At 42.8% G+C, this 13495-nt stretch overlaps 1 protein-coding gene across 3 annotated transcripts in view; it reads left to right on the top strand.

The window, feature by feature from the left end:
* The window catches only part of DLGAP4 (DLG associated protein 4), a 65415-nt gene extending 51920 nt beyond the window's left edge, over positions 1-13495 (top strand). For all 3 annotated transcript variants that reach the window (XM_049650860.1, XM_049650857.1, XM_049650859.1), the window contains 3 exons: positions 9736-9827; positions 10735-10890; positions 11670-13495. In XM_049650860.1, coding sequence (XP_049506817.1) covers positions 9736-9827; positions 10735-10890; positions 11670-11888 — 467 coding nt within the window. In that variant the 3' untranslated portion in view covers positions 11889-13495. The remainder of the gene's footprint in view (positions 1-9735; positions 9828-10734; positions 10891-11669) is intronic.

Here is a 13495-nt window from a genome sequence, read left to right as displayed (position 1 = left end):
CCCCCCCCCCCCCCCCCCCCCCCCCCAAAAAAAAAAAAACTTAAAAAAAAAAAAAAAAGAAAGAAACCATTACCCAATCCAGGGTCATGAAGATTTACTTCTATTTCCTTGTAAGAGTTTTATAGTTTTAGCCATTACATTTATGTCTGTGAGTTAAGTTTTGAGTATAGTGTGAGGTGTATGGGTTTACTTTCAATCTTTGACATTTGGATATCCAGTTGTCCTAGTACCATTTGTTAGACTGTTCTTTCCTCATTGAATGGTTCTCGCCACCCTTGTCAAAAATCAACTGACCATAAAGGTAAGAATTTATACCCAAATTCTCACTTCTATCCCATTGCACTGATGCACATGTGTATACTTATGCCAGTACCACACTGTCATGATTACTATAGCTGTGAAATAAGTTTTGAAATTGGGAAGTGTGAGTCTTCCAACTTTGTTCTTCAAATAAAAATACAAATAAAAGAAGTTTATGGCCCACTCTCAGGTTCTCACCAATGGAAGTTCTTTCAAAGTATGTACTTTGATCTTGCATTTCCATGAATTTTAGGGTCAGCTTGTCAATTTCTGCAAAAACAGCTGGGATTTTATTTTGATAGGAATTGTGTTAAATCTGCAATTCAATTTGGGGAGTATTGCCATCTTAATATTAAGTCCTCCCATCCATGAACGTGGGATATCTTATCATTTACTTAGGTTTTTAAAACTTTCTTTCCATAATATTTTGTAGGTCTCAGTATACAAACCTTAAATAACTCTTGCTACACATATTCCTTTTATTCTTTTGACGCTATTGTATTGTTTTCTTAACTTTTCAGATTGTTTATCTTATTAATGTATACAAATACAATAGATTTTTTTTATATTGATCTTGTATGCTACAACCTTACTAAATGTTGGGGGGGATTCCTTAGGATTTCTTATATACAGGATAATTTCATCTGAAAATAGGGATAGTTTTATTTCTTTCCAATCTGGTTTCTTTTATTTTTGTTTATGGCCTAATGGCCCTGGCTTCAATATAAAGTTGAATACAAATGGCAAGAGTGGGGCACCCTTGTTTTTGTCTCATTCCTGATCTTAGTGTGAAATTATTCAGTCTTATACTATTAAGTATGAAGTAAGCTATGGATTATTAGGAACAGTTTTGACCATGTCTCTCGGTATACATAAACAAGAGTTCTCTAGGATATATACTGGATGTACCCGTATGCCAAGTATACCAAGTACCCTTGGTTCATAACGTACACATGTGTTCAGATTTACAAGAAGTGCTAAATTATATTCCAAAGTGATTATACCAATTTATTATTTCCTCAGCACTGTGTTGAAGTACCCAGTGCTCTACATCTTTGCTTACATTTAGTATATGAGGTTATTTTCAGTCTACAAATATCAATCAAATAGTGGTTATAATTTGCATTTCATTGGTTACTAATGGCATTGAGCATCTTTCCACATATTAATCATTCATGGTGTCCTCCTCTATGAAATTCCTGCTCACATTTTTTCCCTGTTTTCCTATTAAGTTGTCTTTTTCTTACTGCCTCATAGGTGATATTTATGTATCTGGATTCTGGAACTTTTGTCAGTTTTATATTTGGTAGATATTGTCTCCCAGTTTGTGACCTGTCTTTTCACTTTCTTTATGGTATCTTCTAAGTAAACAGATATTAATTTTAATGTAAATTTGTTACTCTTTTCTTCTATGGTTTGTGCTTTTTGGTATCTTAAGAAATCCATTCTTCCCCAAAAGTCAAAAAAACATTTTACTGTTTTCTTGGGGTGCCCAGCTGGCTCAGTCGGTGGAGCATGCAACTCTTGATCTCAGGAGTTCAAGCCCCATGTTGGGTATAGAGATTGCTTAAATAAACACTTTAAATGAATGAATGAATGAATGAATGAATGAAGTTGTTAAATTTATTTGAGGGGAGGGGAGGGGCGTAAAGAGGAGGAGAGAGAGAATCTGAAGCAGGCTCTATGCTCAGCACAGAGCCTGACTTGGTGCTCAATCTCACAACCATGAGATCATGACCTGAGCCAATATCAAAAGTCAAACACTTAACTGACTGGCCACCCAGCTGCCCCAATACACACACACACACACACACACACACACACACGTGTGTGTATATGTGTGTGTGTGTGTGTGTGTATTTTTTTTTAAGTAATCGTTACACCAAACGTGGGGCTTGTACTCACAACCCCGAGATCAAGAGTCACATGCTCCACTTACTAAGCCAGCCGGGCAACCCAAAAAAGATATTTTACTGTTTTCTTGTAACAGTTTTTCCTGTCCCCATTTAAGTCCTTGATCCCTTGGGATGGATTTGTCTGCTTAGAGTGAGATGAGACTCTATGTTAATTTTTTGTTTGGATAATAATATATCAAAATGTTTGTCCAGGGGCACCTGGGTGGCTCAGTTGGTTAAGCAACCAACTCTTCATTTTGGCTCAGGACATGATCTTATGGTTTGAGAGCCCTGAGTAGGGAGGGCTCCACGCTGACAGCAAAGCCTGCTTTGGATTCTCTCTCTCCTCTCTCTCGCTCTCCCTCTCCCTCTCTCTGCCTCTCCTCACTGCCCACACACTCTCTCTCTCTCAAAATAAATAAACGCTTTTTAAAAATAAAATAAATAAAATGTCCTTATCCTGTTAATATGCAGTACAGCTCTGACAAACTTCAGGTTTCCCATATGTGTTGATCTGTTTCTGAGCTTTCTATTCTATTATTTCTAGGCCCAAATCATACTTTCTTCATTGTTGTAACTGTACAAGGAATCTTGATCACTGGAAGGAAAAGCTCCCATTCTTCAAGAGTGTGTTGGCTAATCTAGGCTCTCTGCTCTCCCATATAAATTTTAGAATCAGCTTTTCAAATTCCAGGTTGAGATTTTGATTGCAATTACATTAAATATGTAGATCAATTTGGGGGAAAATTGACATCTTTATGAAGTCTTTGCTATCCAAGAACATGATTATGTGTCTCCATTTATATAGGTCTTTAATGTTTTCAATTAGATTTTGTATTTCCTACATAAGATTTGTTAGATTCGTATTTTCATTTTGCAGGGACATAAGCTGTATTTTTTATTGTTAATGAAATGCTCTTGACCTTTATAGTGATCTTTTATCTAGAAACCTTGTTATGTTTTTATTATTTTAAATAAGGAATTCCTTTTTCAGGGGCTCTTGACTGGCTCCATCTATTAGAGCATGCAGCTCTTGATCTCTCAGGGTGTTGAGTTCAAGCCCCATGTTGGGCATGGAGACTACTCAAAGAAAACAAAAAAAGGAATTGCTTTTTCACATTGTACCATTGAGTATGATGTTTACCATAGGTTTGCTGTAAATACTCTTTTTCTGGTTTAAGAAAATTGTTGAATTTAATGGAATTTTTTTACTATATCTTTTATTTCTAAAGTTTTATTTTGAGAGAGAGTAAGCACAAGTAGGGGAGTGGCAGAGAAAGAGGGAGAGAGAGAGAGAATCCCAAGCAGGCTCCGTGCTGTCAGCACACATTCCAACGTGGGGCTCAAACTTGTGAACTGTGAGATCATGACTTTAGCAGAAATCAAGAGCCGGACACTTAACCGACTGAGCCACCCAGGTGCCTCTGCTATATTTAGATGATCATATCTAAATACGCTTTCTTAATTTAGTAATGTGGTAAATTTTATAGAGATTTTTCTCCTTTCTTGACTTTTTTTGGATTAACTAAGTAGTTCCGCTTTTCTTATGTTAGTCTATTATTCTTTTAGTTCTCTAAAGATTACAACCTGCATCCTTGACTTTGTAAAGACTACTCTTAATTAGTACCTTTACCACTTCACAGATGATACAAGGACCTTAGAACACTTTTATTCCCTTCCTGACTTATGTAATATTGCTGTGAAGTATAATAGTTCTATATATAGTCTTACTGCTGCAAGATTTTGTTTCTGTTTTATACAATCAACATTACGATGAATATTTATTTAGCAGACCCTTTCACTCCTTTATTTCTGTGCTTCTGCTTAGGAGGGTCATTTTCCTTCCTAAAGAACTAAAGCAAAAGCCCAAAGAACTCTGCTCAGTATTTATTTTAATGCAATATTTGTCTTAAAATGTATTGTCCCCCTTTTTCTGAATAGTATTTTTGCTAAGAATTGTAGGTTGGTATTGATCTTCTTTCAGTACTTTTTGTCTCTGATTTTGTTGTGGTTCCCAGCCTTTCTATTAGTCATCTATCAGTCTTCCTGCTACTTCTTTGAAGAATCCTTTGTTTTCTTCTGTCTGCCTTTAAGATTTTCTCCTTATGTTGGGAGTTTTATCAGTTTTACTGTGACACCTAGGTGTGGTTTTCTTTGTGGTCTGTCCAGCTTGGTATTTATAGGGTTTCTTGAATCTTCGGCTTTCAAAACTTGCATTGGTTTCGGAAAAGTCTTGACCATTATTTCCTCAAATTTCTGTTTCATTTTATTTCTTCTGTCCTGTGAGTGCCAGTTACACATCCATTAGACTGCCATGTTTTAGGTTTCTTCATTCTCTTTTCTGTATTTTCCATTTTCCTCCTCAGGGCCTCAGTCTGGATACTTCCTGCTGGATTATAGTTTAGCTGTAACTAATCTATTAAACCCACCTATTTGCAGTCCTAATTTCAGTTACTGTATTTCTTAATTCTAGAATTTCCATTTGATTCTTTGTGATAGGTTCTGGTTCTCTGCCAAAGTTCTTCATCTTGTCACATATTTCCTTGGACACATTTAGTTATTGAAAAGCCCTTGTCCAATAACTCCAGTATGTACATCCCCTGGAGGTCTTTGTCTTTTTTCTGTTTTCTCTTTTGGTATGCATTTGGTCCTTTCTCTGCTATGGGGTGGCAGTGCCAGAAACTGTATATGAAAACAACTTGGCTCAGGATGATTTTCTGTTCTTCCAGAAAGGATTTACTTTTGCTTCTTGAAGGCAGAGTAAAGCCAAACCAACTTAACCCAGTTGAACTGTTTCAGAGCTAGGTGTTTTGAGACAGTCTATTTGTACTTATCCCCATTCTAGTGTGCACTCTCCAGGGAATCCCAGAGAGAGCCTGTGGTATGTTCAAGCCACTCCTTCTTGGCAAACCCTGAACTCCAGTTTTTGTCTCTCTTACACCTTAAGATTGCTGGAAGCATTGTGTACTAGCTTCATGCACCTTCCTTGACCTCAGGTCTTGTCTGCCTTGGTAGTTCTGAATTCCAGCTTTGATCTTCCTATCCTCATGAAACTGCTTCAGGCTCTGCTCGGCTTCTCAGCCTCATAACCTCCACTTTCTGCTTGGCTTCTTGGCTTCTTAGCTTCTCAGCTTCGTGCTGCTTATAAATTGGGAGATGCCTTAGGGTGCAAGCAGTATTTTGATACCAGAGTTGCCTGAATATTGTTTCCCTTCTCACTGGGGCGATCTTAACCTCTCGGATTATGGTTGCTTTGGTAATTTTTTAAAGCCTTCAGATTTTCTGGGTTTTGTTTTTTGTTTTTTGTATTTTACGTCGTTTTTTTCACTTGTTCTTGGTGGGAGGGTTCAGTTTGTCTGCTACTAACTGGTTTTTCATGGCCACAATCAGAAGTCATTAGAATTTTCTAATGTTGGGTCAGTCTGTATTACCGGAATAAACTAAGCTGAATAATGATATATTATCATTTTAGTACATTGTTGGACTTGATTTGTTAATATCTGACTTAATAATTTTGCCTTTGTTCATGAAAAGTTGGCTGGTCATTTTCCTTTCTATGCTTGCCCAGTTTTAGTGCAAAGGTTATTTAGCTTCATAAAATAAGTTTTAGATATTTGTCTATTCATATGCTTTAAGAACAAAATTATCTTTTATTTCATTGTTTTGTAGAACTTTTTAAAAATATTTTTTCCGGGGGCCGCTGGCTGGGTCAGTTGGTAAAGTGTGCAACTCTTGATCTTGGGCTTGTGAGTTCAAGCCCCATGTTGGGGTTTAGAGATTACTTAAAAATAAAATCTTTTTTAAAAATATGTATCTATTCTATTAGGTTATATTATATAGTTCTTTTTCCATTCCTGATCTTCTTATTTGTACCTATCTCCTTCTTATTTTGATCAATCTGGCAGGGTTTGCTCATTTTATTAAGCCTTTATTATATGTTAGCTTATTATTTTATTAAATTTCTCCTCTCTTTGGGTTCATTGTATTATTCCTTCATTAATGTCTTAAATTGGATATTTAACTCATTTTTTTCCCAGTCCTTTTAAAAAATCTGTTTTGAAGCCTACGGATTTCCCTTTAAGTACGTTAGCCATATCTAACAAGTTAGGATATGTAATATTCCAACTTCCACTGCGATTTCTTTAACCAGTGGGTTACTTAGACATTTATGTTTTTGTTTTTTAAGTAAACTCAGTGCTCATTGTGGGACTTGAACTCACAACCTCATCATCAAGGATCACATGGTCCACCAACTGAGTCAGCCAGGTGTCCCTATTTTATTTGTTTTGAGAGAGAGAGAGAGAGGGAGGGAAGCAAGCAGGGGAGGTGCAGAGAGGGAGAGAGAGGATCCCAGGCAAGCTCCACACCAGTCAGTGCAGAGATCATGACCTGAGCCGAAACCAAGTCGAACGCTCAAATAACTGGGCCACCCACATGCCCCTTTTTGTTTGTCTTTAAACATGAGGTTTATATATCAGAACTTCATTCCTTTTTATGGCTAATATTCCATTGTACAAATATACCATAGTATCCATTCATCTACTTGGGTTGCTTCCACCTCTGACTACTGTGAATAATGCTGTGTGAATACTGGCATACAGGTATCTGTTTAAGGCTGTTTTCAGTTCTTTGGGGTACATACCTACGAGTGGGATTTTTTAGTTATATGGTAATTCGATGTTTAACTTTCTGAGAAACAGCCAGACCACAGCAGCTGCGATGGTTCACATTCCTACCAGCAATGCACAAGGGTTCCAGTCTCCCCACATCTTTGCCAACATTTGTTTTTTCGGGGTTTTGGTTTTGGTTTTTTGTTTTATAATCGTGGTATCTTACGGTTTTGGTTTGCAGTTCCCTAATAACTGATGATGTTGAGGATGCTAGTGACCATTTGTGTATCTTTGGAGAAAGATACACTGTCTATTCAAGGTCTTGCTCCTTTTTAATTGGATTACTTTTTTGTTGAGTTGTAGGAGTTCTTTATGTTGTCTGGATATTAGCACTTTGTTAGATATGTAATTTGCAAGTAATTTGCCCATTCTTTGGGTTGTCATCACACTTTCTTCATGGCATCCTTTGATGCATAAAAGTTTTTAGTTTTAGTGAAGCCAAATTTATCTTTTGTTGCCTGTGCTTTTGGTGTCTTAAACTACTTCCCAATCCAAGGTCATGAAGATATGCTGTTTTTATCTAAGAGTTTTATAGTTTAGCTCTTAGATTCATTCTTAAGGGTCCAGCTTCATTCTTTTGCTTGTGGATAGTTCTCCCAGCACTCTGTGGAAGAGACTGTTCTTTCCCATCCACACTCATTCTGGAATGACAGAATTTCTGCACCCAGAGAAACTCAGTCAATAATTTTCCATTGTTATAGTCAAGAAATTTGCTGTTTAATTCATTTCTTTAGCAGAAAGATTCCTTTGGCTGCTTCCCAACCCCCCCCCCCCCCCCCCCATGTCTTCCATTTTACTATAAATGTGAATTTGCTTGGGATTCATTTGGCTTCCTGACTCTGTCAGGTGTCAGTAGCCATTTCTGGAAAATCCTAAATTACAATCTCTTTGAATGTGTCTTCTCTTCCATTCCGTCTGCTCCCTTCTGGCATAGCTAACAGATGTACACTGTGGCCCTCATTCTTTTCCATGGCTCTTAGTCACTTTGTAAATAGTCTCTTCTTTTTCATATTTAGTTGCTTCTTTTATTTCTTAGAAAATGAAGTACCCAAGTGCAGTCTTATGGTTGGGAATTCTCCGGAGAATCTTTCCCTTTTATTCCTACTCTACTGTAGACCAAACGTCTCTACCACCTGCCTTGAGTGGGAGGTGGGAGTGGCTCAGTTTATTCCCAGCAGCTTAGCTATTCATTTAAAAAGACATCTCGTTTTGTCATCAAGCAGTTTGAGTGTTTCGCACCAGGAGCCTTTGGCTCCTGTTCCCTCTCCTAGTCCTGACTGGCTGGCAGCAGGGTTTATTCTTTGTGCTGCTTCCCAAGTGGTCCTTGTTTCTGTGATGGCCTGATTTTTCTCTTGCACTAGTCCAGACCTCAGGTTTTATCTCCTTCCATTGTCTTATATCTCTTTTCAGAGCACCTCCATCCCTGCCTTCAGCTACCGGTTTACATATCAATGGATAAATGTCAAGCTTTTCATCGTTTTCTAGCAAGAACTTTCTGGTGAATGTTCATGTGCCATTTGCTGTTCCTATATCTGTTCAGCTCCTTTTAAATCACTGCTTTCCTAATGAGGCAAAATTCTTCCGTAATGAGCTCCTGTAAGTAGATCACCGTGGGAGAGGGACCACACCAGCAGGAGCTCCGAAGGCACAGGGATGGGTGCCATCTTCAGCCTTGTCTTCTCCCCTGGCAGTGACCGAACTGCTTACAGTGCAGAGCCCCCCGCCCCTTGGTGCTGGACCAGGTTCGGAAAAGCTCTTGCCGCAGTCCATACCCCCTTTTTAAATTTCAAATAAGAGATTACTGGCTTCTCAAAACTGCCATCTTTATCTAGACTTGGAATCCTTACAGCCCTCCTCCTGGGGCTACTATCACAGGTGGGGCAGGCAGCCTACTTCACACCCAGCGCTGCTGGATTTCTGTTTGCTCTTTACTCTGTTTTGCATTGCAGTGATTCTGCGGGGGTTGGGAGGTAGTGCTCTCTTTAGGCCACAACTTTATTTTTTTTACTTTTTTTTTTTTTAAGTTTATTTTCAGAGACAGAGTGAGTAGGGGAGGGAGGGGAAAGAATCCCAAGCAGGCTCTGCACTGTCAGTAGAGAGCCCGGTGCGAGGCTCAAACTCACGAACCTGAGCTGAAATCATGAGTCAGACGCTTAACCAACTGAGCCATCCAGGCTCCCCTGTGCCACAACTTTAAAACTAGAAGTCACACTAAAAGATCAATCTTATATTCCTGGGCTGAACACGTCCTGGTTAACTCTCCTGTTAAGATTCTATTTGCTTATATTTTATTCAAGACTTTTACCTTTATGTTCAGAACAAAAGCAGTCTATTTTTGGCATGTCCTGTCTGTTCTTAGGGCTCCTGAAATTAGCGGTGTCGTTTCCTGTGTTTATTTACTCTCTGGAACAGTCTGAATATATAACACCAGGATTATCTGTTCCTTGAAGGTTTTGTAAAATGACACCTGTAAAACTACATAGTTTAGCTTGGTTCGTTTTTCTGGGAAGACTTTTAACTTATTCAGTTTTTTAAAAACAGCTTTGGTGTAATAAGATTTTCTGTTTCTTGATTCTGTGATAATTCATGTTTTCCTGGAAATTTTTTCCATTTAAACTCAGTTTTCAAATTTATTGCCATAAAATATCCTTAGGAACTAGGGGATGGGGTTCGCTTTATCTGTATTGCTTGCATTTTTTTGCCATGAGAGCTTCATGTGTGAATAAAATGAAGACCAGATGGCATTCACCAAATGATGACTGATATCCTAAGGTGGTGGGGAGGGGAGTAAGAGCAACAACCCTGATCCTGCCTTCTACCCCAGCAACCCCTGTGCTCTGCTCAGTCTTTCTCCACCTTCTCTTTCTCAGTTTTAGGGAAAGTCCTCAGTGCTGTGGGCAGTGCCCAGCTACTGATGTCCCAGAAATTCCAGCAGTTCCGGGGCCTCTGTGAGCAAAACCTGGTGAGTGTGGTTCTTCCTCCTCCACTGCAGGGCTGCCAGCCACCGGCTGCCCGCCAGCTGTCCAGCTGGATTAGCCCCCCCCCCCTCCTCTACCCCCAAGCCTCTGACCTCCTCCCTAATATGGAGAAGGTGCTGGTGACAAGTGTCCGTGCCCAGCACAAGGGAAGGGCCAGGGATGGTCCTTCCAAATTTCTACTACTTCTTGAAATAGAAAAGTGAACCCTCTGTGAAAAGAGCCACATGAAACTTAAAAATCTCTTAGCATTGATTTATTTATATTAAACATCCTCTAAGAAGATGGGTAAGAACTAAAGACATACCACCACGACGAGGCTTGGTGGTTTGCTTTTTCTTTCAATCTTCTCTCTCAGGAGGGTAGCTTTTCCTGTGGAAGCCTCTCCAGACGGCCAGGGGTGGTGTGCTCCTAGGGCTGGAGGACAGTGGCGAGTGTTTGTCTCCGGACCTGCAAGGGTTTGGGGCTTACTTGGCTGGAGCAATCACCATGAGGAATATGTCCCCAGAGAACCCCACGGATTCTGTAATCATACCCACCTGGCAGTGATCCTGACGTCTCCCTGCCTCACTGTAAGACCAGGGCCAGGAACTTCTTCTTTTACAGAACAGTTTTCTGCCCGGCACACATTGGGAACACGGAGGCCTCAGTCCCATGTATGTGCCGGGCCTGCTCTCATGATGGGACTCTTTCTCTCAAAGATCTGCACCATCAGATCTGGCAGTGAGCAGGAAATGGCTTCCTTCCCTCATATAGATACTGACCGTGAGAACAGCAGAGCACGACTAGGCCTCAAGAGACCCTAACCAGGGCTGGCAGGGGTGGGGTACTTGGGGTGGGGTGCAGGACAGGCCTCTGCCTCGTTTGCCCCACTGATCCCCACCTCCCCCACAGAACCCTGAAGCCAACCCGCGTCCAACAGCCCAGGACCTGGCAGGGTTCTGGGACCTGCTACAGCTGTCCATCGAGGACATCAGCATGAAGTTTGATGAACTCTACCACCTCAAGGCCAACAGCTGGCAGCTGGTGGAAACCCCCGAGAAGAGGAAGGTGAGCATGGAGCAGTGCGGAGGGGAAGTCCAGGGACAAATTCCTGGTCGGCAATAACGCTGCCCACATCGGTCAGTGCTGCTTGGCTCCCTTCTCCGTGTGTCGTCTTTGAGCTGGGGGCTCACGTCCATCAGTGCGCGGGGTCCATGCTCGGCTCTCGTCCAGCATGCCGCTCGCTCTGTGTAGTGGAAGCCGCCCCCTGAAGCATGCCATCCCACCCTGCATGTTAAGAAATGGGGCTCCTAAGAGACACGTGCCACAGCCCAGAGCGCTAGCATAGATGTGGCTGTTGGAACTTTGGAGGCAGAAAAACAGTCCTCCTGGGGCCAGCCTCTTCCCGGAGGCACAGGCTTCCTTCTGTAAAACTGTGGCACCCAGTGACCCCTGTGGTTATTGGACTGTGGCCCTTGTGAGTTCTGATCCCTAGAAAAGCATGTGAAATGTGGCCTGGGAGTCAGAGGCTCTAAACTTAAAGCCCATCTCCAGCCATGTGACTCAGGCTGTCAATGGTTCAATGCAAGGGTGGGAACAGGTGATCTCTCCATCCCTTCCTGCCAGAACACTGTAGGATTCTAAGCTTGCTTTCTGCTCCTATGCCTTGTGCTATTCCCACTATCATCGCTTCTTGTGGCTTTCTGATTCCAAATGTGTGTTGCTTGTGCCCGATGTGGGGAGGCTGGGGTGGAGACTCCAACTGCCGGCAATATAGCGGGTGGTAGCGCCACACAAAAGGTGCACCTTTATTTTATTTTTCTTCCCTCCTCACTGTCTCACTAAAGGAAGAGAAGAAACCACCCCCTCCAGTCCCAAAGAAGCCAGCTAAATCCAAGCCGGCAGTGAGCCGCGACAAGGCCTCCGATGCCGGGGACAAGCAGCGTCAGGAGGCCCGCAAGAGACTCCTGGCGGCCAAGCGGGCGGCTTCTGTGCGGCAGAACTCAGCCACAGAGAGTGCGGACAGCATCGAGATTTACGTCCCTGAGGCCCAGACCCGACTCTGAGACCAGGAAGCGGGAAGCAAACAATTTTAAGTCATTAAAAAAACAAAAACAAAAAACACAAACTAAATGTGAATGGAACACAATTTTCTCAACCTTTAGGATGGTTATTCTGTCCAGAGACCCTGAGCCAACTTTCAAATTGACACATACAAGGGCTCACGATTTGGCTTTTTTGGGTCCCTCCCAGCTTTAGGTTTATGAAGACTTCATACAAAAGAAAGTCATCAAAAATACGAAACCATAAAACGTTTTTCCCCCTCTTGCTGGCCGCGGTGGACTAGGTAGACGGACCTCGGCAACTCCCGGCCCAGCCTCCGGACTGCGGTCTTTTTACTTGTTCTATCTAACGGGGACTCGCACTAGCTTGTTTACAAGACGAGGACAGTCCGAGGACAGCCTGGGGCCCCTGCCATGTCCTTCCTTCTCCTCCAGCCACCCTGCTCTGACCTTGCAGTTTTCATTCTTACGTTTTTCTCTTTTCCCTTCAGAGCCCACACAGGGGTCACCGTCCTAGCTGTCGGCTTGCTGGTTCTCAGCCCTGTCTGTGGTTGAGAGCCCAGAGGACAGAGGTGGATACGCACCCCTGCCCAAGTGCTCACACACACTCACGTGCACACGCAGGTACAGGCTCCCCACAGCAGAAGCAGCCAGCCCCAGGCAAGGGGGACGGGGGTCCTCGCCTCTCCGAGAAGGGGAGGAGGGTTGAAGTCTTTGGGGAAAAAATGAGATAAAAGCCACAGTTACCACGCTCCAGACTCCCGCCTTTTTCTTCTCACCAACCCCCTGTTCCTTCAGTAAAATGTTTGATTCAGAGTGACTTGCAGGGGACGCTCGAGAGAGGAACCCCATTTTCCAGGGGCTGTCTGTCCCTGGCCAAGCCTGTGTACAGTACCTGAGGGGCGGGCGGCTGCGTCTGTACGTATGTGTACATATGCACATAGACCTTAGAGTGTATATTTAACAAACGCCCCTCTGCTCACCCATGCCCACCAGCGCCGCCGCTGGCTCTCGGGGCACCTGGCAGGAGGCGGGTGTGTGAATAGCATATATTTTTACATGTACTATATCTAGGTGTGTGTACAAGTGTGTGTAAAAATATATACCTTGTGTGTAAGCGGCCTTTTTTTGGTCTCCCACCTGCCCCCTGCCGTGGGCCCATCTGCCCAGCCTCTTGAGTTTTCTGGGGTTTTGTTTTTTGTTTTTTTTGTTTTTTTTACCCCAATATTCCTTCTCTCTCCCTGCCCCCCAGCCCCACTCCCAGGGTGTCATGAGCCCTGAGCTGCAATGGCCCGGGCCTGCAGGGTTGGGGGCAGGCAGGGCGAGGGGGAGGCCCAGCCCTCAGCGAGCTCAGTGCACGAGGAGGGCTGCTCTCTACCATGGAGACAGAGCTGGCATTAGAGACGTCCTCGTGTCTGGCACTTGCTGCAGGGGCCCCGGGTGAACTGAGGGCCTGCTCTGGGGCCCCATTCCAGCTTGGCCGCCGTCTGTGACCTTGGGCAAGTCACTTGACCTCTGTGTGCCTCAACTTCCTCCTCTGTAAAATGGGGACAGTCCCTGCCCCTCCCTACCTCACAGGCATGTTGTGAGAATAAATGAGGTAACGTGTA

Source organism: Panthera uncia (assembly GCF_023721935.1).
Source record: "Panthera uncia isolate 11264 chromosome A3 unlocalized genomic scaffold, Puncia_PCG_1.0 HiC_scaffold_11, whole genome shotgun sequence".
In the NCBI taxonomy this organism is placed as follows: Eukaryota; Metazoa; Chordata; class Mammalia; order Carnivora; family Felidae; genus Panthera; species Panthera uncia.
The sequence above is the reverse complement of the archived record's forward strand: the minus strand, read 5'-3'. Positions and strand labels throughout refer to the sequence as shown.